The sequence below is a fragment of the Cordyceps militaris genome (assembly GCF_000225605.1).
Source record: "Cordyceps militaris CM01 unplaced genomic scaffold CCM_S00007, whole genome shotgun sequence".
Classification (NCBI taxonomy): Eukaryota; Fungi; Ascomycota; class Sordariomycetes; order Hypocreales; family Cordycipitaceae; genus Cordyceps; species Cordyceps militaris.
The window spans coordinates 910,079-933,685 of NW_006271975.1; the positions used below are offsets into that span (position 1 = coordinate 910,079).

The 23,607-nt window shown below is 48.1% G+C and overlaps 8 protein-coding genes across 8 annotated transcripts; 2 read left to right on the forward strand and 6 right to left on the reverse strand.

Annotated features, from left to right (window-relative positions):
* Positions 1–264: 264 nt before the first annotated feature.
* Positions 265–3,540, reverse strand: CCM_08511 (chitin synthase 2; the record flags this gene model as incomplete). The annotated part of the gene is made up of 4 exons (XM_006673649.1): positions 265–381; positions 685–1,375; positions 1,432–3,314; positions 3,364–3,540. The coding sequence occupies 4 exons, from the start codon at positions 3,538–3,540 to the stop codon at positions 265–267; spliced, it is 2,868 nt and encodes a 955-aa protein (XP_006673712.1).
* A 2,033-nt stretch (positions 3,541–5,573) lies between these two features.
* CCM_08512 (amino acid/polyamine transporter I) lies at positions 5,574–7,457 on the reverse strand (the record flags this gene model as incomplete). The annotated part of the gene is made up of 5 exons (XM_006673650.1): positions 5,574–6,396; positions 6,454–6,619; positions 6,690–6,965; positions 7,038–7,114; positions 7,165–7,457. 5 exons carry the CDS (start codon positions 7,455–7,457, stop codon positions 5,574–5,576), a joined length of 1,635 nt encoding a protein of 544 aa, XP_006673713.1.
* Positions 7,458–8,396: 939 nt separating this feature from the next.
* Positions 8,397–9,698, reverse strand: CCM_08513 (O-methyltransferase, putative; the record flags this gene model as incomplete). Its single annotated transcript, XM_006673651.1, has 3 exons — positions 8,397–8,719; positions 8,808–9,188; positions 9,224–9,698. The coding sequence occupies 3 exons, from the start codon at positions 9,696–9,698 to the stop codon at positions 8,397–8,399; spliced, it is 1,179 nt and encodes a 392-aa protein (XP_006673714.1).
* A 430-nt stretch (positions 9,699–10,128) lies between these two features.
* CCM_08514 (SAM domain methyltransferase, putative) lies at positions 10,129–11,525 on the forward strand (the record flags this gene model as incomplete). Its single annotated transcript, XM_006673652.1, has 8 exons — positions 10,129–10,167; positions 10,222–10,257; positions 10,315–10,423; positions 10,491–10,640; positions 10,699–10,742; positions 10,796–10,833; positions 10,885–11,025; positions 11,102–11,525. The coding sequence occupies 8 exons, from the start codon at positions 10,129–10,131 to the stop codon at positions 11,523–11,525; spliced, it is 981 nt and encodes a 326-aa protein (XP_006673715.1).
* Positions 11,526–12,394: 869 nt separating this feature from the next.
* Positions 12,395–12,982, reverse strand: CCM_08515 (protein MSF1; the record flags this gene model as incomplete). Its single annotated transcript, XM_006673653.1, has 1 exon — positions 12,395–12,982. The coding sequence occupies one exon, from the start codon at positions 12,980–12,982 to the stop codon at positions 12,395–12,397; it is 588 nt and encodes a 195-aa protein (XP_006673716.1).
* A 1,751-nt stretch (positions 12,983–14,733) lies between these two features.
* CCM_08516 (methionine aminopeptidase, type II, putative) lies at positions 14,734–16,230 on the reverse strand (the record flags this gene model as incomplete). The annotated part of the gene is made up of 4 exons (XM_006673654.1): positions 14,734–14,790; positions 14,856–14,942; positions 15,005–16,125; positions 16,191–16,230. The coding sequence occupies 4 exons, from the start codon at positions 16,228–16,230 to the stop codon at positions 14,734–14,736; spliced, it is 1,305 nt and encodes a 434-aa protein (XP_006673717.1).
* A 351-nt stretch (positions 16,231–16,581) lies between these two features.
* Positions 16,582–17,384, forward strand: CCM_08517 (kinase-related protein; the record flags this gene model as incomplete). The annotated part of the gene is made up of 3 exons (XM_006673655.1): positions 16,582–16,657; positions 16,704–16,733; positions 16,780–17,384. The coding sequence occupies 3 exons, from the start codon at positions 16,582–16,584 to the stop codon at positions 17,382–17,384; spliced, it is 711 nt and encodes a 236-aa protein (XP_006673718.1).
* Positions 17,385–17,510: 126 nt separating this feature from the next.
* CCM_08518 (fmHP) lies at positions 17,511–18,593 on the reverse strand (the record flags this gene model as incomplete). Its single annotated transcript, XM_006673656.1, has 2 exons — positions 17,511–18,200; positions 18,261–18,593. 2 exons carry the CDS (start codon positions 18,591–18,593, stop codon positions 17,511–17,513), a joined length of 1,023 nt encoding a protein of 340 aa, XP_006673719.1.
* Between the last annotated feature and the right edge of the window lie 5,014 nt (positions 18,594–23,607).

A 23,607-nucleotide genomic window follows, 5' to 3' on the forward strand; every position in this document is an offset into this window, starting at 1 on the left:
ATAAAAGACACAAACATGGATGGCGTATTCGGAGCTGCATTCACCGACATTGTGGTAGCGATTTGTATTCAATCTCTTGATATTAAGAGTAGAACAGCTTCCCAATTCATCGAGCCTGTATTCGACAACGCGACAAGATCCAATCCTCCGTCTCCAACGCCAGCTTCCCCGCTGACTGCATTTTGTTCATGACATGTGTGAAATCAGAAAAAAAAAAAAGCAAGGGCAATGAAAGTTGTAAAACAAAGTAAAATAGCAGACTAGTTACGTGGGTGAGCGAAGAACATAAAAAGTAACAAACATGAAGGAGTAAAAGTTGGACAGCTGCCACCTTTTTGCAGCCCGCGTGCCAATCGTGGCTCGTCGCAGCCAAAAGGCCAACTGGAAATCGTCAACGGCAGGATACCGTCTGGCTTGAAAATCCCATTGTCCCAACTTGTCGATTGATGAAGAGGAGAACAAAAGTCGTATGACGGGGGGGTATAATCCAGAAAGAAGAAAACAAGGTGTGTGAATGAAGGGGCGGGAGAAAGAAGAAAGAAACGCGCAGTCGACCAGTACCAGACTAGTTACAATCCCCGTCTAGAATATCATCTCATGACGCAACAAAAAAAAAGAAAAAAAAGTACAGTAAATGACATGGCTGAAGCTTAATCAACGCTAAACACCGCGGAACATTCTCACAATGAGGAACCACATGGCGCCGACAAACTTGAATGCACTCAGAACTGCGACACTCCACAGCACAACGGCCATGTATATAGTGGTACGTTTCGTGCGCTGCTCCTGCTGCGTCGTTTCTGGCGTCACGTCCTCGAGGCCGGCGGAACTCAGCACAACGGCCACGACGGCAAAGTTGGTCAGCATCCAGACGAGGACGACACCGGTGCGCACGCCGCGGTAGTAGTCCATCTGCTGTTCCTGCAGCTGGACAGCCGTGGGGGGTTTCTTGACCTCCTTGAACTTGGTCGCAAACACCTGCAACTCGCGCTGGTACTGGGCGTTGAGGTCGCCCTCGTCGGGCAGGTCCGTCTTGCCAGCGCCGTCCTTTGTGTTGACCGACGGCAGCTTCTCCACCTTGTCGTCGCCCTTGGTGCCCCACGAGACGTCGTGCGTGTTGCAAAAGGCGTAGACGTTCAGCACGTTGGTGTAGGTCGGTGTCAGCAGCATGTACTGGATGAACGAGGTGAACATGTGCCACGGGTCAAACATGATGATCGAGGCCACGAGCCAGATACCAAAGGTCGACATGACGGAGACGATGAGCGTGGCAAATACTGGATTTGTAAAGAGCTGGTCGATGGAAAAGTTGTGCTTGTTCAGGTCGGTAATGATGGCGTTGACGGAGATGAAGATGGCGGCAAACATGAGGTAGCTGTTTTGTTCTTGGTTAGCAAAAACTAGAGTCTGTTGATTAGTGATGCAACTTACATCATCAAGACGGCCCAGAACCAGACCATCATGGCGTATAACCTTCCGGAGCCAGCTGGACGATTGCCCATGGACAAGACGAAGCAAGTCATGAGCGACACGCCGTACAACCAGGTCAAGACAATACTGAGAATCTGACCGGTCCTGCCAAGCAAGTCTTTGGCACTTAGACTAGACGTGAGAATTCGAAAAACCAAGAAGAAATTGCCAATGGCAAACCATGCAAAGATCATGTTAATGGTGTTGAAGACAAACTCGACAAAAAATGCCATCTTGCGAAGAATGGAGTGGTCGGAGCGGAAGAATTCGTAAAAGTGAGCAATGGCATAAATGGCAGCGAAAAAGGAGCCGTTGAGCCAGCGACGACGCTGCAAGACCAGCTCGGTGACGGTATCAGGTACGTCGGTCTCGCCCGTCGCCGACTTGACATACTGCAGGATCCAGTGGCAGTTGCGCTTTGTGACGAGCTCAAAGCAGAGAATGCGATCCTCGGCCAGGTACATGTTGGACTCGAATAGGCCGGCGCTGCTACCGCCGTGGAGCGTCTCGCCCAAAAAGTACTTTTCGAGGGGACCTTGGCCGTTCTTGTCGTTTTGTAGGGCAACGTAGCGGTAGGCGGAAAAGGCGCCGGGCAGGACCGAGATGAAGCCAAAGGCGGACTCGAGCGGCTTGTCTAGAATGTTGCTCATTTTGTACTCAAAGTTTTGCGTAGCCACCAGAGGGTTGAGCAGGTTCTTGCCGCCACGCCCCAGCATGGCCTTGATCTCGCCGCAGGCGCCGCCGCACATGGGCTCGAGGTCAAAGGCCTTCCAGAGGTGGTAGATGGAGTTGTGGCCGGGGCGCGTACCGGCGTCAATCAGGACGCAAATGTTGGGATCGAGCACGCGGCCAAAGGCCTGGAAGAACCAGCGGTGCGAGTTGATCTTTTTTTGGTTCTTCTCCTTGAGGCAAAAGAGCATCTGCACGGGCTGGCGGCGGTGGACGAGGCCGACGACGTCGTTTTTGAGTGTGATGTGGGTTTGCGTGGTGTACTCGTAAATGTGCGCCGTGACGTCTTTGCCGTTGACCTGCTGTTTGGCAATACCCTCCTGGTAGACACCGAGACCGGACAGGACGGCCTTGGTGCGCTCGTTGATCTTGGCGCGGCCGTCGGAGACGACACAGACGACAATCTTTTTCCAGGCGTCCTTGCCCCAGGTCTTGCTGTTGGGGCGGTTGCACATGAACTCGATATTCTTGAAGACGCCAATCATGGTACGGGCAAAGAGGACGTCGTCCTCGTTGTACATGGTGACGACGATGAAGAGCTCCGTGTGACGGGGCTTACTAAAGAGCTTCTGGCGGAGGGTAAAGTTTTCATTGTAAAAGTCCGAGGGGTCGCAGGTGGCGGCCGTGTAGCGCATGTGGGTGAATTCGTCGCGCTCGCCGTGGGGGTTCTGCTGGAGCATGATGGGCGGGACGGGGCAGTCGAGGACGAGGTTGCCGCGGTAGAGGAGAACCTGCTTGACGGTTTTCCATCGCTTGATGGCGGGGCCGCCAGCAAGAGAGGGCTGCGTCGGATGTTGCTGCTGGGCCGGGTCGTCTTGCAAGAGGCGCTGGTCTTGCTGCTGCAGCGCGGGGTGGCCAGTGTCGGAGTAGTCATTCTGCTCGTAGCCCTGGTGGCTGTATCCGGCCTGGTCATAGCCGCCGCTACGGCCCTGGTCGTAGCCGCCGTCGTGGAGACCGGGCTCGTACGGCGAGTTGTAGTACTGGTCGTGATGCGCCTCGGGGTTTACGCTGTATTCGCCGCGGTGCGGCGGCTGGCCGACGTGGCTACCGGCATGGCTCTGGTCGTAGTGGCCGAGGGTGTCGACGGATTGCTGACGGCGGGGGAGAGGTGAGCACTGGGTGTCGCGGGACGGGCAGGCATGCATGTCCGCGGGAACGACTTACGGCGGCATGAATATTGAGCTGGTCAGAGGGCGTGCCAAAGCGCTGAGGATGGGCGCCAGGAGTGGCCATGTCGTATTGCTGGTGGCCATAAGGCTGGTCGTCGAGTTGGTAGCCCTGATGCAGAGGATGACTCGGCGACGGCGTCCGGCGCAGATTCTGCGCGCGACGAGGATCCATTGGATCGTGGGTGTTGCGCTGGTCAAGAGAAGGCGTGTTTGTTTGTCGAGAGGCAGAGTTGGAGGTGGGGGTTTTTCCTTAGGTAGGAAGGGAGCTGTTGTTCCAGCCTCACGTGATATTGCTAGTGGGTTTCAGAGGATAACTATCGGGGTGGCCCTGAAATAAGATGAAAAGAATAAAGCAAAAGGCTGATGAATGAATCAAGGATTCTGTGTTGCCAAGGCTGAGACTGGTATGTGTGCTGTGGTTACGGGCAGGGGATTTTAGATGGAGTCTCGCTCGAGGCCGAGGCGTCAGCAGGTCGCGCCGTTTTGCCAGCCATCATCACCAGCCCCTCATATGTACAAATTAGTTAGTTCCTTCATCCCCCGTATTTACATAGGTAGTTCACCAACTACCTAGTTAGTTGCCCTTCTCTCTCGTGCTGCCTTTCTTTCCTGCCTCACTTTGTCCGTCTGCCTTTTTTGCACCGCCCGTTGCTATTCTTAGTCCCGCTGGTGCATCTGCAGGTGGAGATAATTCTGCCAGTCAACAGCGCCAAATAGACAAACAGCCCACTCTTTACATCATGGCCCCCTTTCCAAGGGGTTTGGGGTTCCCGGCCATGAGTCTTCCTTCCATGCCTCTCGTTTCACATTTTGAACAAAGGCCGCGTTGCGTCTTGCTCCGCGGGTTGTAACCTGTTGTCTGATCTCTTTGACTCGCGCCCTGTCTCTTCGTCTGTCCGTTGGCGCTTCTTCTTGACGCTCAACTGCTCGACCAGCTCTCGCAATCTACCCGATGACGTCGTCATCTCTCCAGTTGCCGCCAGTTCGTTGCCTGGCGACTTTGTTCTGTTGCATATTCTGTGATCCTGTGACCCCTGAGTCCTGACCCCCTACTTTCCAGCCCACGCAACTTCAGGGGCTCAGCCTCTTTGTCCTGTGTCAACTTCGCCTTGCGAGCCGCCTCTCGGAGGCAAGGCCTCCACCCTGGTATTACATCTGGTGCAGATCCTGGTCTATCCTAGTTAGCCTTGGCGCGCCATCGTAGCCAACCAGCAACCGCCAAAATGCTAGCATCATGAGGTCGTAATTTGTAGGCACAAGGGAAAAAGACCCTAGAAAACTATAAGAACTATGAAAACGATTCAATGCTCAGGGCGAGATATATTCCTTGAAATACCGGCATGTAACTATTTACTTGGCCTACCAACATTCTTCTAGAATGACCTCCATTGTCACACTTTGTCTCTCGATCCAAGCTTGCTGCATTGCCACTGTGTCCCAATTATTTCGAAGCCGGCGTCTCGGGGGGCTTTGCGGGCGCTTTAGGTATTAGGTATGGCCTTGAGGCCTTGGCACAGAGGCGCTGAAAGACCCGATGAAGCTCCGTGCCCGGCTCATATTTACCGGTCATCGTTGGCTGGAGTCAAGAAAGGCTAGGTGCCTCCGGAGCACTCGCCGGAGCGCAGACGGAGTACATTTACCTCTCTACTAGTATTCGTCTCTCCATCCGAACAACTCTTGGGCGAGAATGTTGAGAAATCGACTTAATAGGCGGGGCATCTTGCCGATGAAGCTGGCTCGGGCCGATCTCCAAAGCACATCATTTTTTCGGGTCAATGGGCAACCAACCTTGCAGGGAGCAGCCACTTCATGCACCGACGAGTTATCGACGTTGCACAGTACGCGAATGACGAATTGCTCATTCATGGCAAAAAGTAGGAGAAATCAATTAAAATTTCTAGCGACTTTGCCTGGTGGTAACAAGTCTCGGCAGGTGTAAAGTGGCTAGGTCGTCGTATTTCGGGATGCTCTTCACCTGGCAGGTCGTGATGCCCTTCTTCTGGCATTCAAGGAGTTCCGCTGCAGCTGGGCCACACTTCTTGCCCCGGCGCCTCCCCTTGCCGTGCAGCACGAGTCACAGTGTCACGAGTCACAGTGCAATCAACGCGCACCCTTGATATCAGTTGTATAGTACATGTTTCAGAATAATGCGAGTACATCAACATCGAAAGCATACTAGTTACGCTTTCAACTCGGAAAATTGCATCACTGTGCAGCCGCTCCTTTTTCCGGCGCAGGAGCGAGTCCTGAAGTGACAGAAAACGTGGCAGGAACCTGGAACTTGTTCTTGCCCCTCCAAAAGTAGTACACTATTCCAATCACGATCCAACCGGCCAACACGACCGTCGAGTATTGCATGTTCCGCGCGGTGACGGGAAGGCTCGTGGGAAAACAGCTGAAAATGATGACGACGGTGATGAAGATCAGGCTGACAATGTTGATGACGGGGCCAACCACGGGATGCATACGGAACGGACCAAAGGAACCCTTGGCAATCTTGCTGCGTGCCGAGAGCATAAAGAAGATGGGCAGTCCGTAGGTAATGTACATGCCGATAATAGACATGGAAAGAACAGCATTCAAGGCCGTCGAGTTGCCGAGATAGATGAGGCCGAGCAGGGCCTGCATGATGGACACAATGAAAATGGCCAAGACGGGCACCTCCATCCTGGAGCTGACGGCGCTGATGTGGCGGTCAAACGGCGTCGCCCTGTCACGCGCAAAAGCCCACAGAGTACGCGAGGTGGACGCGGTGCCGGCCACGCTCGCGGCGATGGCGATGAAGATGACAGGCAGGGACATGAGCGTGGCTCCCACCTGAGACTTGGTCGCGTCGAGGTAGATTTGCATAAAGGGGAATCCGGTGGGGGTGCTGAGCAAGTCGGAGAGAGTACCGGAGCAGAACAATAGGATGATGGTGTACGCGAGACCCATGAGGCCGTTGATGACAACACTGCCCACCATGGCGAGGGGGACGTTGCGACTGGCATGGGGAAGCTCCTCAGCCAAGTGACACGCAGCGTCGTATCTGCGGTATAGAGTCAGTGCTCGGTAGTTGGGAATGTCGGCTTGGAATGAGACTTACCCGAGGAGGGGATATACTGCACTCTGCAGGCCGATGAGCCACGAGACGCCATTGTTCCAGCCACTGCTGTTGGTGAATTCCGTAAAGACGTACTCCGCCGTGTGTTTTTCTGCCGTCACGAGAAGAGTAATGATGATGGCGAGAAACCCAAGAATATGGATAACGCCTGTTGTCAAAAAGTGTCAGACATTGCAGCTCGACGAGGGGCAACCGGCGGATCAAGGGATCCAACATACCAGCGGCAAGATTATGGCCAGGCATCAGTTTGATCAACCAGGCGTTGACGACGGTCGAGTACGCCACAATGGCCCAGAAAAACATGACACCGTGCCACGGCTTCGGATTATACCAAGAGTGGTTCAGCGTGATGAGGGCCTGGCAGCCAAGTCCTCCCGCAAAGGCAGCCGACGTCGTCAAGACCGTCTGCCCACCGACGGAGATCCAACCCGTCATCCACGAGGAGATGCGTCGATGACCAGAGGGACATAGAGCAGCGACCCAATGATACTGACCTGTCATTCCATTCCAGTTAGTTTTTCTTTTGCCTCGATTTCTGAAAGGGGTCATGATTTGTCTGGGCTTACCTCCGGCGGTCGGATAGATGGACGCGATTTCTGCCAGGGAGCAGACGATACATATGGAGCCCACAAAGGCCAATATGCTACACCATTGTCAGCACATAAGACCAAGACCTATAGCAGAAGGACTGACTAGTTGTAGAAGAGGCACGGCGCTCCTCCGGAAACAAGCACGGGGGCAATGTAGCTCGACAAGGCTTCCCAGGTGGCCATCAAGGACAGGCACAGTGCGACGAGGGCGGGCATGGAAAATCGTCGGGCCAGCTGCTGCTCGTGGCCCATCTCGTGCAGGCGGTTCTCATCCGTCCTGGTGACGGTTTTTTGAGCGAGGCCGTCGGCCTCGATAGAGTGATCGCTCATGCTGGCGGCTATGCGATCAGGCTGGTGCTTCTCGGACTTGTTGACAGCAAAATCCTGCGAGGACATGGTCAAGATGATGGATTTTCAAGTGTGTTCAAAGCATTGGAGAATGGTAGAGGGAAAGGGGAGTGCGCGACAGATGTAGTTTGATGATAATGTAGAGACGAGGTGCTGCTCAGCAGCTCGGGCACTACGGCAAGTGTGTATAGATAGCCAGGTCGGCAAGTACACTATAAAGCCCAGCCAAACCCCACACTATAGCACTGTCTCAACTGTCTCACACTACAAATTATAGTTTAGCCAAATGTGGCTGACGTCGTGTGTGCTCCGCCAAGCCTGGAGTTGTTTGGAAACGAGTTCATTGGCTGGCAAACCATGGGGCGCTGTTTATCGCACAGCCAACCCCGGAATCCTGGGGTAAGCTTCCGCTTCCGAATTTACCACACGATTGCGGAAATTTTGCCGAAGCTCTTTTATAAGCAGAAATCCCACAAGTCTGCAGTAGCGGCCTTTATAGTCTGCCGGTTGGTAGAAGTCTTGATAGTGATTGTCGTGTTGCGATGCTCCGCTGACACCCTACCGTCGGCATTAGTCCAAATCGGGCGGTTACTGCAGAGCTGTACAAATTTACATGTTACACCTGCAGTAGCACCCGTAATGCTGCAGCTGTGGTCTTTGCTCAGAAAGCTGTTGTCTTAGTACATAATCGAGGCCGTCGCGGCGCTGCCACTCCCCATGGCCCTAGCTCCAGCGTTGATTGCGCCTCGGACGGAACCGTGCAGAATACAGCGACCATGTATTAAGCAACTGCAGTGGGTGGGCGACTGAAAATTTGCAAGTCGTACTTTTTTTCTTGACAGTGAACAAGATAACTAGAGGACATCGCAACTCGCAGTACCAACTCCTATCCTACTTCACAACCCCCCAAAACCAACACCTCCTGTCACGGCGCATCCGCTAGTCTCGCGACTTTCTCGTTCAGAAAAGAATAGAGTCCGGCAGCAGCTATCGGCTCTTGAGCCTCGTCTCCAGCATGACCGTGTTATCGCCCGCGGACGGGTAGATGTCGACAATCTCGAGCCCGGCCTGGGCGCACACATCCTCAAACTCGGACCGGGAGCGCTCCTTGCCGCCAATAGTGAGGAGCGAAAAGTCGAGCCAGTACAGCGTCATCGGCCCGTGCACTTGCACGCGGTCTGGGACCAGCATGTCGCAGATGACGAGGCGCGAGTCGGGCGCCATGGCCGCGGCCGTGTTCCGCAGGATCTGGACGGCCTCGGGGTCGTAAAAGTCGTGCAGGAGACGGCGCATGAGATAGACGCGTGCACCTGCGCGCCCGCCGCCAGCATAATATCTGGTTAGTTCCGAGACCTGGTTACGTGGGGGGGGGGGTTAAGGGCTGGGGCTGCGGCTCACCCTGTACAGGCTGCGGGGTGAAGATGTCATAGGCCATGGGCTCGATCCCGGGAATGTCCTCGGGCTTCAGCGTGTCAATGACCGTCGGCAGATCCTGCAGCACAAGACGGCCGCTGAACACGCCCTCGCCGTCCCCTTGGATCGCGAGCAGCGCCTGGCCGCGCCCGCCGCCGACGTCGACAATGTCCGCACGATGCCGTCCGCCGCCGCCGCCATCCTGCGCCCGCAAGCGCTCGCGAAACGGAAACATGCCCAGGACCGGGAAGTTGCTCGCCATGGCCTGCAGCGTGCCGTCCCAGAGGGCGCGCCGCGCCGGGTCCGTCTCGAGCACCTCGTAGTACGTGCGGCCCTCCATGCCGGCCGCGCACGCAACGGCGTCCGCTTCGGGTCGTACAGCGCCTCGGGCGCGTGCGTGCTGCAGTACCGCGGCAGCCCGGCCCACGCCTGCATGATGTCGACGCAGACGCCGACGAACCCGCCCAGCCCGGCCCCCGGGGCAAACGCCGCCGAGCCGGCGTTGTGCGCGTACGTGTCGGCGCCCGTCTCCGCAAAGAGGCCGTTGGCGACGAGCACGCGCACGGCGCGCGTCATGACGCTCGTGTCCACGCCGCAGGCCGAGGCCAGGTCCGCGGCCGAGATGCTGCCCCCGGTCCCGAGCGCAGGGAACTTTTCAAAAGCCCCGGTGCGCACGACGAGGTTCATGGCGGCTCCGGCGCTCATGTTCTCGAGCCAGCGCGTCGCCGTGTCGTACGGTGCTTCCATGGCGGCGCGTACCGCAGAGGCCCGGCTGAGGAGAGCCTGGTGCGCCGCAACGGAGCCGTCGTAGGCCTCGAGCCCGGCGACGACGGCCCTGGCCTCCGCGAGAGCCTTGGCTGTGGCTAGGGTGTCCATGGGTAGTTCGTGTCGTGCAAATAAGGTTTTTGTCTCACCTGAAACAATTTTTTTGCTCCTTTCATACGTATTGGTATTGCAGGCCTTGTCAAACCTCAGAATCGCTGTAGCAGCCGCTGTCTCCGCGTCATATACACCAGCGAGAGAGCAACGCTCACCGCCTATTAATTACTTTACAAGCCTGCCCAGGAATATGAAATGATCAGTCACTTTCATCTCTAATACGGACAACTGACGTGTAACGGCGAGAGGGCTCGGAGAGTGCCTAGAGAGGGGTAGTTGCTTTAGCTCGCCATTGGCAAGCAGGGGTCCTGGTCACGAACTAATGGAAGAAGAAAGAAAAGGCGCCATCTCCCATATTTCTGAGCAGTTTTCATCTGTACTAACGGATCTATCAAGCACTCCAGTTATCAGTTGTGGCCTCTTTGCCATGGCTAGTCTACCAGGTGTTGTTATTGCAGTCAACGAGGTGAGGTGATCCCAACTTCCCATACCAGCCGTTCGGCGCTTACAAGCTTGGTAGGACTCCTCCCCAGACTCGTTTGACGCGCAGAGCGAGGTATGGCTTCACATACGTCTACAAGAAACCAAGATGAAGTGTCTAAACTTGCTCTAGGCAAGCGATCTCGGCTCCTCGGCGTCTTCGTTGACGTCAATCGACACGGACATTTTACTCGGAGAGCTCGGGGAGGGCAGACGGACGTATGCCGTATATGGCAAAAAAGGTACGTATCGTCCAGCGCAGAAGCAAAAGCAAAAATAGAGAGAATCAGGCGCTAACACATGTGGTAGAATATGGGTTTCCGATGGACACGCAGGAGCTAGAGCGTCTAGACATCTGCCACATCAAGTACTTTGCTCTGCTAGACAAGAGGCACTTTCTGTCCCCCATTGATGAAGAGTACAATCCTCAGCGCATTTTGGATCTGGGGTGCGGAACAGGTACAATCTTGCCGTCCTCGCTGAACCCGCAGGCGTGACTTACACGGGAGGGAAACAGGTACATGGTGCATCGACGTGGCCGACATGTTTCCGAGCGCCTTGGTGAGTGTAGACGCGATTCTACAGATGATGCAAAATTGCTGAGCGACAATTAGGTGGTCGGTGTCGACAAAGCAGCGACACAGCCGAATTTGTTCGTACAAAGACCCGAACTGGCAACGACTCGAGCTGACTGATGCTCCAGCGTGCCTCCCAACTGCACCTTTGAAATCGACGACATTGAAGAAGAATGGACGTGGCAAGAAGGCACCGCCGATTTCATCTTCGCTCGCGATCTCATCCTCTCCATCCGGGATTTCCCCCGTCTCATCGAGCAAAGCTACAAGTCCGTCGCCGCCCCCTCCCTCACGCTCTTGATCACATGCTAACATTGTTTACCTCTTTTGTTTCTCCCCGCCCAGACATCTCAAGCCCGGCGGCTGGGCCGAGTTCCACTGCGTCACCGGCGTTTTGCACTGCGACGACGGCAGCGTGCCCAACGGCAGCGCGCTGCAGCAATTTTCGTCGATGCTGCGGGACTCGTGCATCAAGTACGGCACGCCCGTCGACGACCCCACGCGGTGGCGGCAGCAGTTCCAGGACGCCGGCTTCGACGCCGTCACCGAGGAGGTGCTGAAGCTGCCGTGCGGGCCGTGGGCCGCCGACGCGCGGCTGCGGCTGCTCGGCGGCTGGGAGCAGAGGAACCTGCTGGACAACCTCGAGGGCATGGTGATGCGGCTGTTTCAAAAGGCGCTGGGGCAGTCCGAGGCGGAGATTACCGTGTATCTGAGCCAGCTGCGCAAGGATATACGGAGCAGGGACATGCACGCGTACTGGCCATTGTAAGTGTTGCTGGGCGTTGCGGCGCGCCTCGTGGGAGGCGGGCGAACCCTGGATTGGACGAGGCTGACGGCGAACTAGTTATACTGTGCGCGGCAGAAAACCGCCGACGGATGAATGATGGATGGATGGCCTTGCGGGCTGACCAGAGATGATCGGGGCTGAGAAAAGCTCGACTGTCAAGAGAATTGTACGCGAAACCATCTTCAAGCGTTCTCCATGGATGTTTTCTTGTACGAGTAGAAATCACATTTTGAACCTCAACTGCACAATGGTGCTACAGCTAGTTGTGTTGGCATCCGGGCATACAAGTCTCATCTATAATGCAGAGCAAGATTCACACGCACAAGGCAAGTAATTGGGTCATAAGAGTTGGATTGCATCCAGTATCTATCTGTACAAGGCCTGGTAGAGCCATTTCAGGTTCCCTCGCCATCCCGCACCCCAAAGCAGCCTGTTGTCAGTGCAGACTGCCGTATAAAAAAAAGCTCTCCGACTCTAGATATACCAGAGGAGTGCTATCAACCAAGATGAAAACTTTTTTTCCATCCATCTATTATAAAGAGAATGAAGCCAACAAACGCCATGCCAGAAATGTATATGCGGTCGAAAATGGAGAAATTTTAGAGAAAAAAAACTCCCGCCTTTGCGCCAAGCTATGAATCGAATAATCAAAAGTTGGGAGTCGTGCTGAGAAGGACGGACGAAAAGAGAGGGTTGAGTTTGTTGGGCGAGAAATCTCCACTCGGATATGCAGTGGGTGTTGTGTAGAGGTCCCTTTGGTGTCGAGCGGCTCGATCGGTCGAATTTGTTATGGCAGAGACCCGCGACGAGATTAGCTTGTTCAGCGCAAAGAATAAAGAACTTTTGCGTCTTCACATAGCGAGCTTGTCGCACAGAGCAATCTTCTCACGCAGGGCCTTTTCGCGCTCCTCGGCAAACACGATGCGGCTCATCTCCAAGACACGCTCAAAGCCCTCGCGGCCCTTGGCGGCATTCTCCTTGAACCTGTTGACCAGCGTGTCCTCGATGGAGTTCTTGATGCGCTGCCAGCCGCCACAGAGAGCGGTGATGTTGGCCGTCTGCGTAAACTGCGTCTGGTGGTCGCCGAGCGGGCGGTAGACGACCTCCTCCTGGACGCTGACCAGGTTGCTCCACGTCAGGTTCTGGCTGACCATGGTGACCGTCTTGGTGGCCGGGTCGACGTAGCTGGCCTCGTAGACGAAGCTCTCGTCCATCTTGGCGCCCATGAGCGACTTGAGCCAGTCCGGGGCCGACTGGCGGCAGGCGATGAGGCGCTCCGTGCGGAGGATGCCCGTGGCCGGGTCGACGCGTCGCAAGAGCGTGTCGACGGCGATGACGTGCTCCGACTTGTTGTTCCACGGCCCGTATTTTTGCCAGTTGGCCGAGGAGACCTCGTCCCACGAGTAGTTGAAGGTGACGGCGTTGGAAAAGACCTTCATCTTGCAGGAATGTGTGTGTGGCGACGTGTGATGCGTCGGAAAGGAGGCGATGAACTCGGCTGTCGAGGGTTTGTTGCAAAACAAAGAAAAAAGTCGTCAAGGGAAAATTTTGTCTGCCTCAGGAACAGACAATGTCGCCCTTTTTATCCTGCTCGTGTCGGCACTTGGTTTTTCTAGATCGCGTGCGTTTGGTGAATCACACTGGCTCGGTCAGATGTCGTCGTCGTAACAGAAATATCGTCGTGTTGCTTTTTTTTATCTTCCTTTGTATCGCAAACAAGGCAAAAAGAAAAGATTAAAGATTATAAGCAAGGTCTATTAAGTCGTCGATGGTGGTGGTTTGTGGTTTGGGGAATGACGGGGAAAAGTGTGTGGCCCGGGGAGGAGGTAGTTACTTTTAAAACCAGTTCAGGGAGAAAAAGACTTCGGATGCGGGTTTTTCAGGGGAGCGGCGTTTTTCATGTGGCGCAAAAGGATCCTGGTTTTTTTGGTTGCTTCCTGCATGTGCCGCCCCCAGTGGCTCTAGTTAGGCCTTTCCAGCGGCCCGAGCAGGCTTCTTAGTGGCTGCACGCGGTCGGCGACGCCTGGAGAAGGAAAAATTGGCCACGGGTGGATCCACTGAAAGATGGCTATTGAGAAGTTCCTATTGGTTGTTTCACTCAGGGTATGCCCGATAACAGCGTAGCGTCTCACACAGCTCGAGAATGACCCGGAGCCATCCAAGTTTCTGCGTTCCTAGGCGAGAACGCCCCCGGAATGTCCGCAAATAGGACGGTTCGGCGATCTTTTTCATTCTTGTTTTTTTTTCCCACGGGGAAGCTTGACCAAGATGGAAATCGACGCTAGAAAACAAACAAAGAGCCGCCCTCCTTTTGCTTGTCCTGATCCTGGGCGCAAACAGCGAGTGCATCAATTGCACCGGAGTAATGCAGATGAGTGAGCCGCTTATGGCACCTCTGACACTGTATTACTCTGGTGCCCCTACGTCGGAGCTAATACAGTGGGATGTAGCCTGTCCGCGTTTTGCCGCCAGGAATACAGTCATGCAAATCCAGAACAATGTGAACAAATGCGATCAACGTAATAATAACTAAATGTAAAAAACTTGCCCAGTCGACCCACGCACAGGTTTCGGTTCTTGGGCAGGCAAAGTATGCCGCCGGCGAGAGGCCAAGTCCGGCATTAATACCCATTACCATGAGGAAGCCGAGCCAGGACCGAGAGCAGCCGCTTTGCGCCATCTGAAAAACCGCAGGCGTGGCTGCAGCCATCGGCGCAACGGACAGCGTACAGCGCATGCAATGCAACCCCCCCAGCGGTCATGCCGCTGTATCATTGGTTGAACGAGACGACGTAGTCCAGAACTTGGAGCCCTGCGGTTGGGCCTTTTGATTTGATGTCATTTCTATCGACCATGACGTATCTCATCCACCACACATCCATCCTTCACCAACAGGTTTCATACATGTCGTGTCCGCGCGAACCGCCAATGTCATATCATATAGATGAATTCGATTCAGTCTTTATATGTACGGCACCAACTGCCAAGTCACAAGCATGCATGCCCTTCGCCGGCTCGTTGAGACTTAGCCAACAGAATAGCTGACGCGACAGCATACAAGCGCATCCAGCTTGCAAAGTGGTGGATTTTTTAAGCTCATCTTATAATCATCAAGCCTAAAGATTAAATCATGTTTTTTTTTTCCTTCTTTTGAATCTTGAAATTCGCCGCCCATAGCCGCTTTGCGATGCTAGTAGTCCTCGCCACGGCTAATGACCTCCTTCACCGTCGGTCTAATCAGAATAGTCTGTATTGCAGTTAGCAAGTTGCCAGTGGCCAAAAGATGATCCCCAGGTGCGCTTTGATACTTACATGCTCAAATTGGGCCGTGTACGAGCCCTTTTTATCAACCAGCGGCGGGTACGCCTCGATAACACCGGCTCCGACCAAGTGGTTCAACTAAGCACGCTGTTAGCTCTCTCTCAGACCACCATGCAGCTGTCAAATTGCGCAGCACTCACCCCCAGAAGATACTTGTCGTGCCCCATGCGGTCCAGATAGCGCCTGCAAAACGGCAACGTGCCGAAACTCTTGTTAATCGCATTCAGCAGCGTCTTGGCCGAGCTCAGACGTAGATCGACGTGGCCGCTGTCGGCATTCTTGGCGTAGTGCGAGACCTCGCCGTCGTCTCGTACGTGGCCATTGCCCGTGCTGCCAAACGTCTCAATCGCAAAGACGTCGCCCTCTTCCATCTTGGTCTTGTCGTTGCTCTTGACAATTGGCACTGACTTGGTGCCGTGGATGCTGTATGGCAGGATGTTGTGGCCTGTTAGGTTGCGGATGCTCTTGACCGGGTACGTCGTGCCGCCAATCTCCACCTCGTAGCTCTCCATTGTCTCCTGGATCACGGCGCCAATCTCGCCCACGCGAGCGTCAATGCCCGCCTCGCGGATGCCGGCGTTGGTCGCCGCTTTCACTGCCGCCAGCAGCGGGTCGTACTGCGGTTCAAAGGACATGGTAAAGGCTGAGTCTACGATTCGGCCGTTGACGTGGACGCCAAAGTCCACCTTCATCACGTCGGCTGCCTGCAGTACCATTTTGTTGCCCGCGTTAGGCGTGTAGTGCGCCGCGCAGTGGTTCAGGCTCAGTCCGCAGGGGAAGCCCATGCCCGCCACCATCGGGTCGCCCTCGGCGAGCCCGTCATGGCCCGTCAGCGCGCGCACGCTCGTCTCGATACCCTCGGCGATCTCGGTCAGCGTCTGGCCCGGCTTGATGGACTTTTGCGCGTACTGTCGGACTTGGCGGTGGATCTCGGCCGCCTCGCGGTAGTCGGTCAGAAAGTCGCTATTAATATTGTCAAGATGCCGTTTCTCCTCGTCCGTTGTCCGGTAGCGGTTGTCGTCCGTGTATTCCACCTCCTCGCCCTTGGGGTAGCTCGCGTTGGGGAACAGCAGGCTCAGCTTCACCATCGGCGGCTCCGTCTGGCTCGTGGGGGTCTTCTTCTTCTTTCTGGGCTTTCTCTTCTTCTTCTTTTTGGCGGCGCTAGTGCCTGCGTCGGCGCCGTTGGCGGGCTCCTCGTCAGAGTCGTCGCCGTCCTCGTCGTCGTGGGCGGCGGGCTTGCCGTTGCTGTTGTCATCCGCCACTGTCCAGATCCCCGGTCAGCCTAGCTGTTCTTCCTGCAGTAAATATATGAAATTACCGCCATACCTTTGAGCGCTTTGAGCGCCTCCTCTGCTTGCGCGGCCATCTTTCCGGGGTCGTGTGATGTCGGTGCTTCTGGCGTGAGGAAGAAAAATTGGTTCCCGTATCGAGCCACCGCCAAAAGTTTACCCCGCCTGGCGCCGATGCTACCGACATGACGTGTGGGGTGTGCACCGCTGTAGATGTCAAGGGCGGGTGAATAAATTGAGCAAACAAATTGATGTAAACATCCTATGGCAAACATTCATATTCCAATTGCTTGATTGTTGGGCTATTTCTGTGCTATTTTCAGTGCAACCCAGTACCAGTACGTGGGGCTCGAGTCCGCGGGGCAGCTCCTATGCCTATCCATCTTATTTCCAGCAACTACCAGCCTACCATCACTTCAACGTTCAAAATGGAAGAGCAAGTGCAGAGGCTCGCCGATAAAGTGTGGCGAAAATACCAGGGAACACCCGCGGACAAGCGCCTTTGTAAGTTTTGGGCCTTGAGTTTCAGTATAGCTCTAACCTTCTTCAGTAATCGGTATTGCTGGCATTCCCGGCTCGGGTATGTAACACTGCATCGCTTTGGTTGCGTAGCTAACATTGTCTAGGAAAAACTACATTCTCAAAAGTCATCACCTCCAGTCTTAATGATAAAGCAGCGAAGCAGAATCCCGGCACTCCCTCGCCGGCGGCTTTCCTTCCGATGGACGGCTTCCATTACCCGAGAAGCTACCTATCAGCACAGGCAGACGCTGCTTTCCATCACGCCCGCCGCGGAGCATCCTTTACTTTCGACGCTCCCAAGTTTCTAGAGTTGGTTATAAAGCTGCGGAATATGCCACTAGACACAGACATCAAGGTGCCATCGTTTGACCACGCCGTCAAAGACCCGAAGGAGGATGACATTGTAATCACGCCTACACAGCGCATCCTTGTCGTAGAGGGCAACTACGTGGCCCTCAATGCCAATGTGTGGCGCGACGCTGCCGCACTCTTTGACGAGCTCTGGTTTGTCGAGGTCGACTTCAACCGGGCGAGGGAGAGACTTGCACCTCGCCATGTCAGAGCAGGTATTGTGGCAAACCTCGAAGATGGCTACAAGCGCGCAGACGAAAATGATCTTGTCAATGGCAAAGAGATTGTCGACAATAGAATGCCAGTTCAAGAAATTATATATAGCACTGAAGACGACAGCTGGACTACAGCAGCTTGAGTCGCTTCCAGCAGCAATAGATAGATGGGGAATCATTGGCTATTAACATCAAAAGACGAGTAGAAGCAAGCGACCAGATGGTTGCGATACGCTTATTTCATATGACATGCGGTATGCGGCACCAAACTATGCCTTGTCTGCTTCTGCGTTTTGCGCAGCAGTCAATTCGTTCATTCTGCTCGCCATGGATATTCCAGTACCCTTTCTAGTGTTGATCGTCTTTTCCCACAGCGCCGTGTCCTTGATCGGTTGGCCGTGGCCGTCCAGGCCGAGGAGCTCCATGATTTCCGGAATCTCGGCGTGGTCGCGGGTGCTTCGCATGCGGTGGCACCACGTAATCTTCTTGACCTCGAGCTGGCTCCCGCTGTCACCGTGGCTGGGGCGCGGGTCGAAGGCCTCCATGATGGCGGGGCCGTTGTAACCGTCCATGGGCGTCGTCAGCGGCGTGACCAGGTCGAGCGGCTCAAAGAGAAACTCGCCGCCGACCTGACGTTGGTCGCCCGACTTGAGGGTGAGGCCGCGGGGCAGCTGCTTCAACGCCTGACTCATGCCGGTAAAGACGCCCTTCAGGAACCCCATCTTCATATAGGCGGGCTTGTCGCCGAGCGCGAGCGTCTTGACCATGCCGAGGGCTTCAAAGAGGATACTCTTTGGGTCGGTATACAAGGGAAATGGGCACTGAGTTGCCTCGATGTACATTTCGATGAGCTGCGGGTCACCACAGCCGATGATGACGATGGATGTGGTGACGGGAAGTCCGAGGAGAGCTTCTCTGGATACCGACTCGGCGAGAGCGCGAATGTACTCTTGGCAGTTCTAGATCAGTCAGATCCGAGCGCTCGGTAAAGCGGCAAAGGTATTCGGGACAATACATACACCGCAAAAAAAGTGGCGGACAAAGACTACCAACACTCGTCGGGCACCGTTGGGGCTGTTGTAGAGACTCTGGAAGGTGTGCGACTTGCCGTGTTTGTCGAGCAGGACATACTCGGCAACCTTGGCAAGAGTAGCATCCGAGGGTATCTCATCGGTTGTCGCAAGTTGCCCGTCAAAATCGCTCGGCTTGTTCTTGTCGATGTCGATGCTCGTCGGGGGTGTCGCCTTTGGAGGGGTGTCAGCCGGCGGCGGTGGCGGGGCCGTTGTGTCGGAAACGGGAGCTCCAACGGCCGCGGGGGAAATAGCGGCCGATTCAGTCTTGGCATCGGCCATGGTGCCCGAGAGATTGTGTGATACAAATATGCGGGATATCGTGAGAAATGGACAGTTAGTTGATGAAGGCCGAGGGCGCAGCAAGCACAACAATATGCGTCCATCATGGAGAGGCAACGGCAAGTGAAGCTCCCGGGACGCCAAGGCCAAATAGGTCAAGTGGCGCGCGCTAGCTGTCAGTCAGGGCAGCCGACCTTTGTGATGGAGTGACTTTGCAGCAGGTGCGAGTAGCTGCAAGAAGTTTGTACCCATTCCCAGACAAGAATCCCTATGTTTGCCTGGCCACCTCTGTTTCACCAGCCTCAGCAGGGGGTTGTTTCCAAGGACACAGCCTCACAGGTGTGGCCCGTGGCGCATGCAGCCGCCGTCCACTAGCCACAGCCGTTATTATCGGATGAGAGTGTCAAACTGTCGATTCTTGCTGGTTGAAGCAAGGTTTCTTATGCCGCAGATAAGCGTTCGGCTATATAATAAGGCGTACGGAGTACAAATTACTAGACCCTTATAGAGATGTGTGGAAACAAGCAGGGGGACATGAAACTAGGATCTGGCTACTACCTCGCGCAGGGGATAACTCTGTAGATGCCAGATGATGATAAGTGATAAGTGTGCCAACACCGGTGTTTATGTTCGGAGAGTTCAATTATGGTGGTATGTTGTAGTACCACTCCAGCTCGTGGCCGTTGGAGATTCTCTTACACACGAGACCAATTCACATGTGACATGTCAACGCCCCCACCACCCCAGCAAACAACATATCCTATCGCATAGAGCACTGCCTCGATAAGAGAGCTTATCTTATCCATACCGATAATAAGCGTAGATAAATAATAACCTTAAGTATCCTAAGATATAGTATTATCTTATAACTTAAATTATATAGCCTAAGGCTAGGAAATAGGATATATAAATTAACTAATTATTCTTTATAGCTTTATCTAATATAAGGCTAATTTTCTTTATTATTTTTACTTTTTATTATTTTTTTATAAGTTATATTAACTATATTATTATTTTATATAATTATATTAATATTTTATAATTATAAGCTTAAAAGATTCTAATTATATAAGGTATTTATTATAATTTAAAACTTTTTATAATATTTATATTATATAGATTTCTTTTTTTTATTATTATTTTATTTATTATTATTATTATTATTATTATTATTATATAATATTTTATTATTTTATTATTTTATTATATTATTTTATATTAAGACTATAATCTTATTTAGACTTAAATAATATAACTTAAAAAGTTAATTTAATTAGATTTAAGTTTTTTAATCTTTTATAATAAGTATATAAATAATTATTAATTTTATAAAAAAGGATAATATTAAAGATATATTAAACCTTTTTAATATACTTATAAAGATTAAAATATATAAGGTAGAATTTTATAAAATTATAAAACTTAAAAAATCTATTAAAGTAAACTTTAAAATACTTAATATATTTAAAGCCTTATTTAATTAAAAGTAATAAAAATATAAGATTACCTTATAAATATATAAAGAAAGTAAAATTAAGTTAAATAAGGTTTATAAACTTATTATATTATTTATTAATCTTTATTTAATAATTAAAGTATATAATAAGCTTAAAAAAGAATACCTAAAAGGGTATATTATTTACTAATTAATTAAAAAGCTTAAGTTAATTATTATTTTAAATATAGTATATATAGAGGTTAAAGTAGACTATATATAAAAGTATACTATAAAATATATATTAAGAGAATATTAATATTAAAAAATAGCTTAAGAATTAGGAAGTAATATATAATTATATAAATATACTTAATATACTATTAATTAATAATTAATTAATAATTTCCTTAAAGCTATTAAAATAAAGCTATATTTAGAATAGGCTTTATTATAGTTATATAAAAATAAGGTTTATATTATTTAAAGTAAAGAATTAAAAATAACCTTATTAGAATATAAAACCTTCTTTTATATAAATAATAAACTATAACCCTTAAAATTAGTTTTTATATATAGTATACCTTATAATAATAAAAAGTATAAAAAGGATAAGGCTAAGGACTTTATATATCTTTATAATATTAAAAAGAGGTATTAGTAAAAGCCTAAAGAATACTATATACTTTAATTTATTATAATAAGTAATAAGAAAGTATATATAGCTAGGCCTCTAAATTACCTAGTAGATTTTAAATATAAAAAGCTACTTTAGTACTAAATATAATATATATATAAAAGTAAAGTATATATAGTATAAAGGTAATAAGAGTTTTACTAATAGTAAAAGAAAGAATAATAAATTTATATATATATTATTTAGGCCTAAACTCTTAAAAGATTATAAAAATAAGTATAGCTTTCTTAAAAAACTAATTTATATTATTAATATAACTCTTATAAACCTAAGTAAATACTATTTATATAAATCTATACTCTTTAATAACTATAATAGTATATATATTATTAATAATATAATACTTCTTAATTTAGAATTAATTTAAATCTTAAATAATAGATTTTCTATAAATACTAGTAAATAAATCCTTTAGTTAAATAGTATTAAAACCTATATAATAATAAATATATTAAATATTAAAGGTAAATCTAAAACCTTAATATTAAGTAATATATATATAATATTAAAAATACTAGTTAATATTATATTAAAAGTACTAATTTATTTTATTAGTTTATAGCTATATAGCTTTAATTATACTTTATATAGAAAAAATATAGTAAAAAGTAAAGTAGTTTAATAGTTAATATACTTTAATAACCTTATATTCTTTAAATATATTCTTTTTTAATAATTACTAATATACTTAAAAGATAATATAGTTATAATACTATTAAAGTAAAAAAAGGGATAAAGCTATAAATACTTTACTTAACTACTACTAATATTATAAGCTAATAAATACCTATAGTATTTTTATTTAAGGTATTTAAGGCTATAAGCTTTAAGTATAATTAATAAAAGTATATTAAATATAAAGATTATTAGAATTAAATATATTAACTATAAAAACTATATATTAATCTATATAGGCTAAGTTATTTTATAATAACCTAGTTATAACCTTATATAAAGACTATTTAATAAAATTAATTAAAATCTTTAAGACTATCTTATAAGTTATAATAGTAAATTCTAGTTATTTACTATTAAAGATAAATATATAAGGTATATCTATTATTAGCTATTACTTTTAAAAGTATAAAAACCCTTATTTTATACTATTTAAGCCTTTTATATATAGGTAAAAACCTAATATAGACTAGATATATATATAATATAGTAAGATAATAAGCCTTTAATAATTTAATATAATTTTACCTATACTAAGTATTAGCTTTAAATATAAAAAAAAGGAATTACCTTAAAGATATTATTATTATATATAAAAAAGCTAAATAATAATATTAAGTATATAAGATAAGAGATAACTATATACTTTATTAAGATATTATATAATATTAACCTTCTAAAAAACCTATAGCCTAAAAGTTATATAACTACTATAATATTAATATATATTAATTTATTATAAAGGTATAACTAGAAGATATTATATAAAGTACTTATTAAATAGCTATAAAAGAATTCCTAAGTATATATATATAAACCTATATTTATATTAAATACTTAGCCTAAGTAGGGAGCTTTATAAGCCTATAAATATTATATATATATATTATTAAAAGAAAAAGAGTAAAGGTCTAATAAAAGAGACTTTAAGATTAACCTTAAAGGCTATATTAAATATTTAGTTAGTTATATTATAATTAATATTTATAAAATATAGATTCTTTAACTAAAGTATATTATTACTATAAAGAATATATATTTTAATAAAAAGCTATTTTATTAGCTACTAATAAAAAGTACTAATATACTTCTTATTATTAAGGTAGATAGCCTTTATTAAGAACTATTCTAAAATAAAGAGGATAAGCTAAGGCTCTATTTAAAAATAACTATACTATTATATTTAAGTAAAAGAAAGCTAAATAATATTATAATAAAAGTATTAAAAAGCCTTATAATAAAAGTATTAAAACTTAATATAGCTTAAAGTATAAAGTTAATAACTCTTAAAAGCCTTTAAAAAGAAATATTAAAAATTATAATAAATAATAATATTTTATTAGTTAAATATAAAGTAATATATAAATTAGCCTAAGAATTACTAAATCCTAAGTTAATTCTATTTTTAAAAAAGGAAATTAATTATACTAATAAAGTAGCTACTTTAAAAAATAATAAATTCTAACTTACCTTAAAAAAGCTATTATTTATTAATATAAATAACCTTAACCTAAAAGAAAATATTAAAGATACTTTATAATAAAATACTAAAAGTATATTTATATTTAAACCTAATTTAATTATTTTTATTAAAAAGCTAGTTATTAAGAAAGATAGATAAAGCCTTTATAGAAAAGAAAAGAAGTAGGTAAGATATATAAAAGGCTAGAATATAGCTATCTTTTTAAAACCCTAAGAAGATATAATTATTAAAGTTAAAATACTTTATAACCTATATAAAAAAGATTATATTTATTATAGCTTTTTATAATATTAATAAATATACTTTAAATAAATAAAATAGCTTAGTTATAATTATATTATTATTATAATAATCTTTTATTAGTATTAAAAGATAGTTAAGTAATAAAGAATTATTTACTTTAATAGCTTTAGGAAGCTATTAAGTAAAGTAAATTTAAATAAGTAAAAAAAAAAGGAAACCTTTAAGATTATAACTAAGACTAGTAATATAAAAATATTACCTCTTTATATGACAGACTGGCCCTAGAGGGGCTTCGGGGGCAACCAGCCCCGCAGCTATCAGGGGCGTGAGCCCTAATCCTCTTACCCACTTAACCACGGAAGGCAAAAGGATTCGTAACAACAATACTGACCGATTGTTGCCTGGTTGCACCTATAAGGGTGCCCCTTTAGGGGCTCCGCGCCGGGCCACTCGTGGAAGGCGCTGGGCTAGAGCCTAGCCT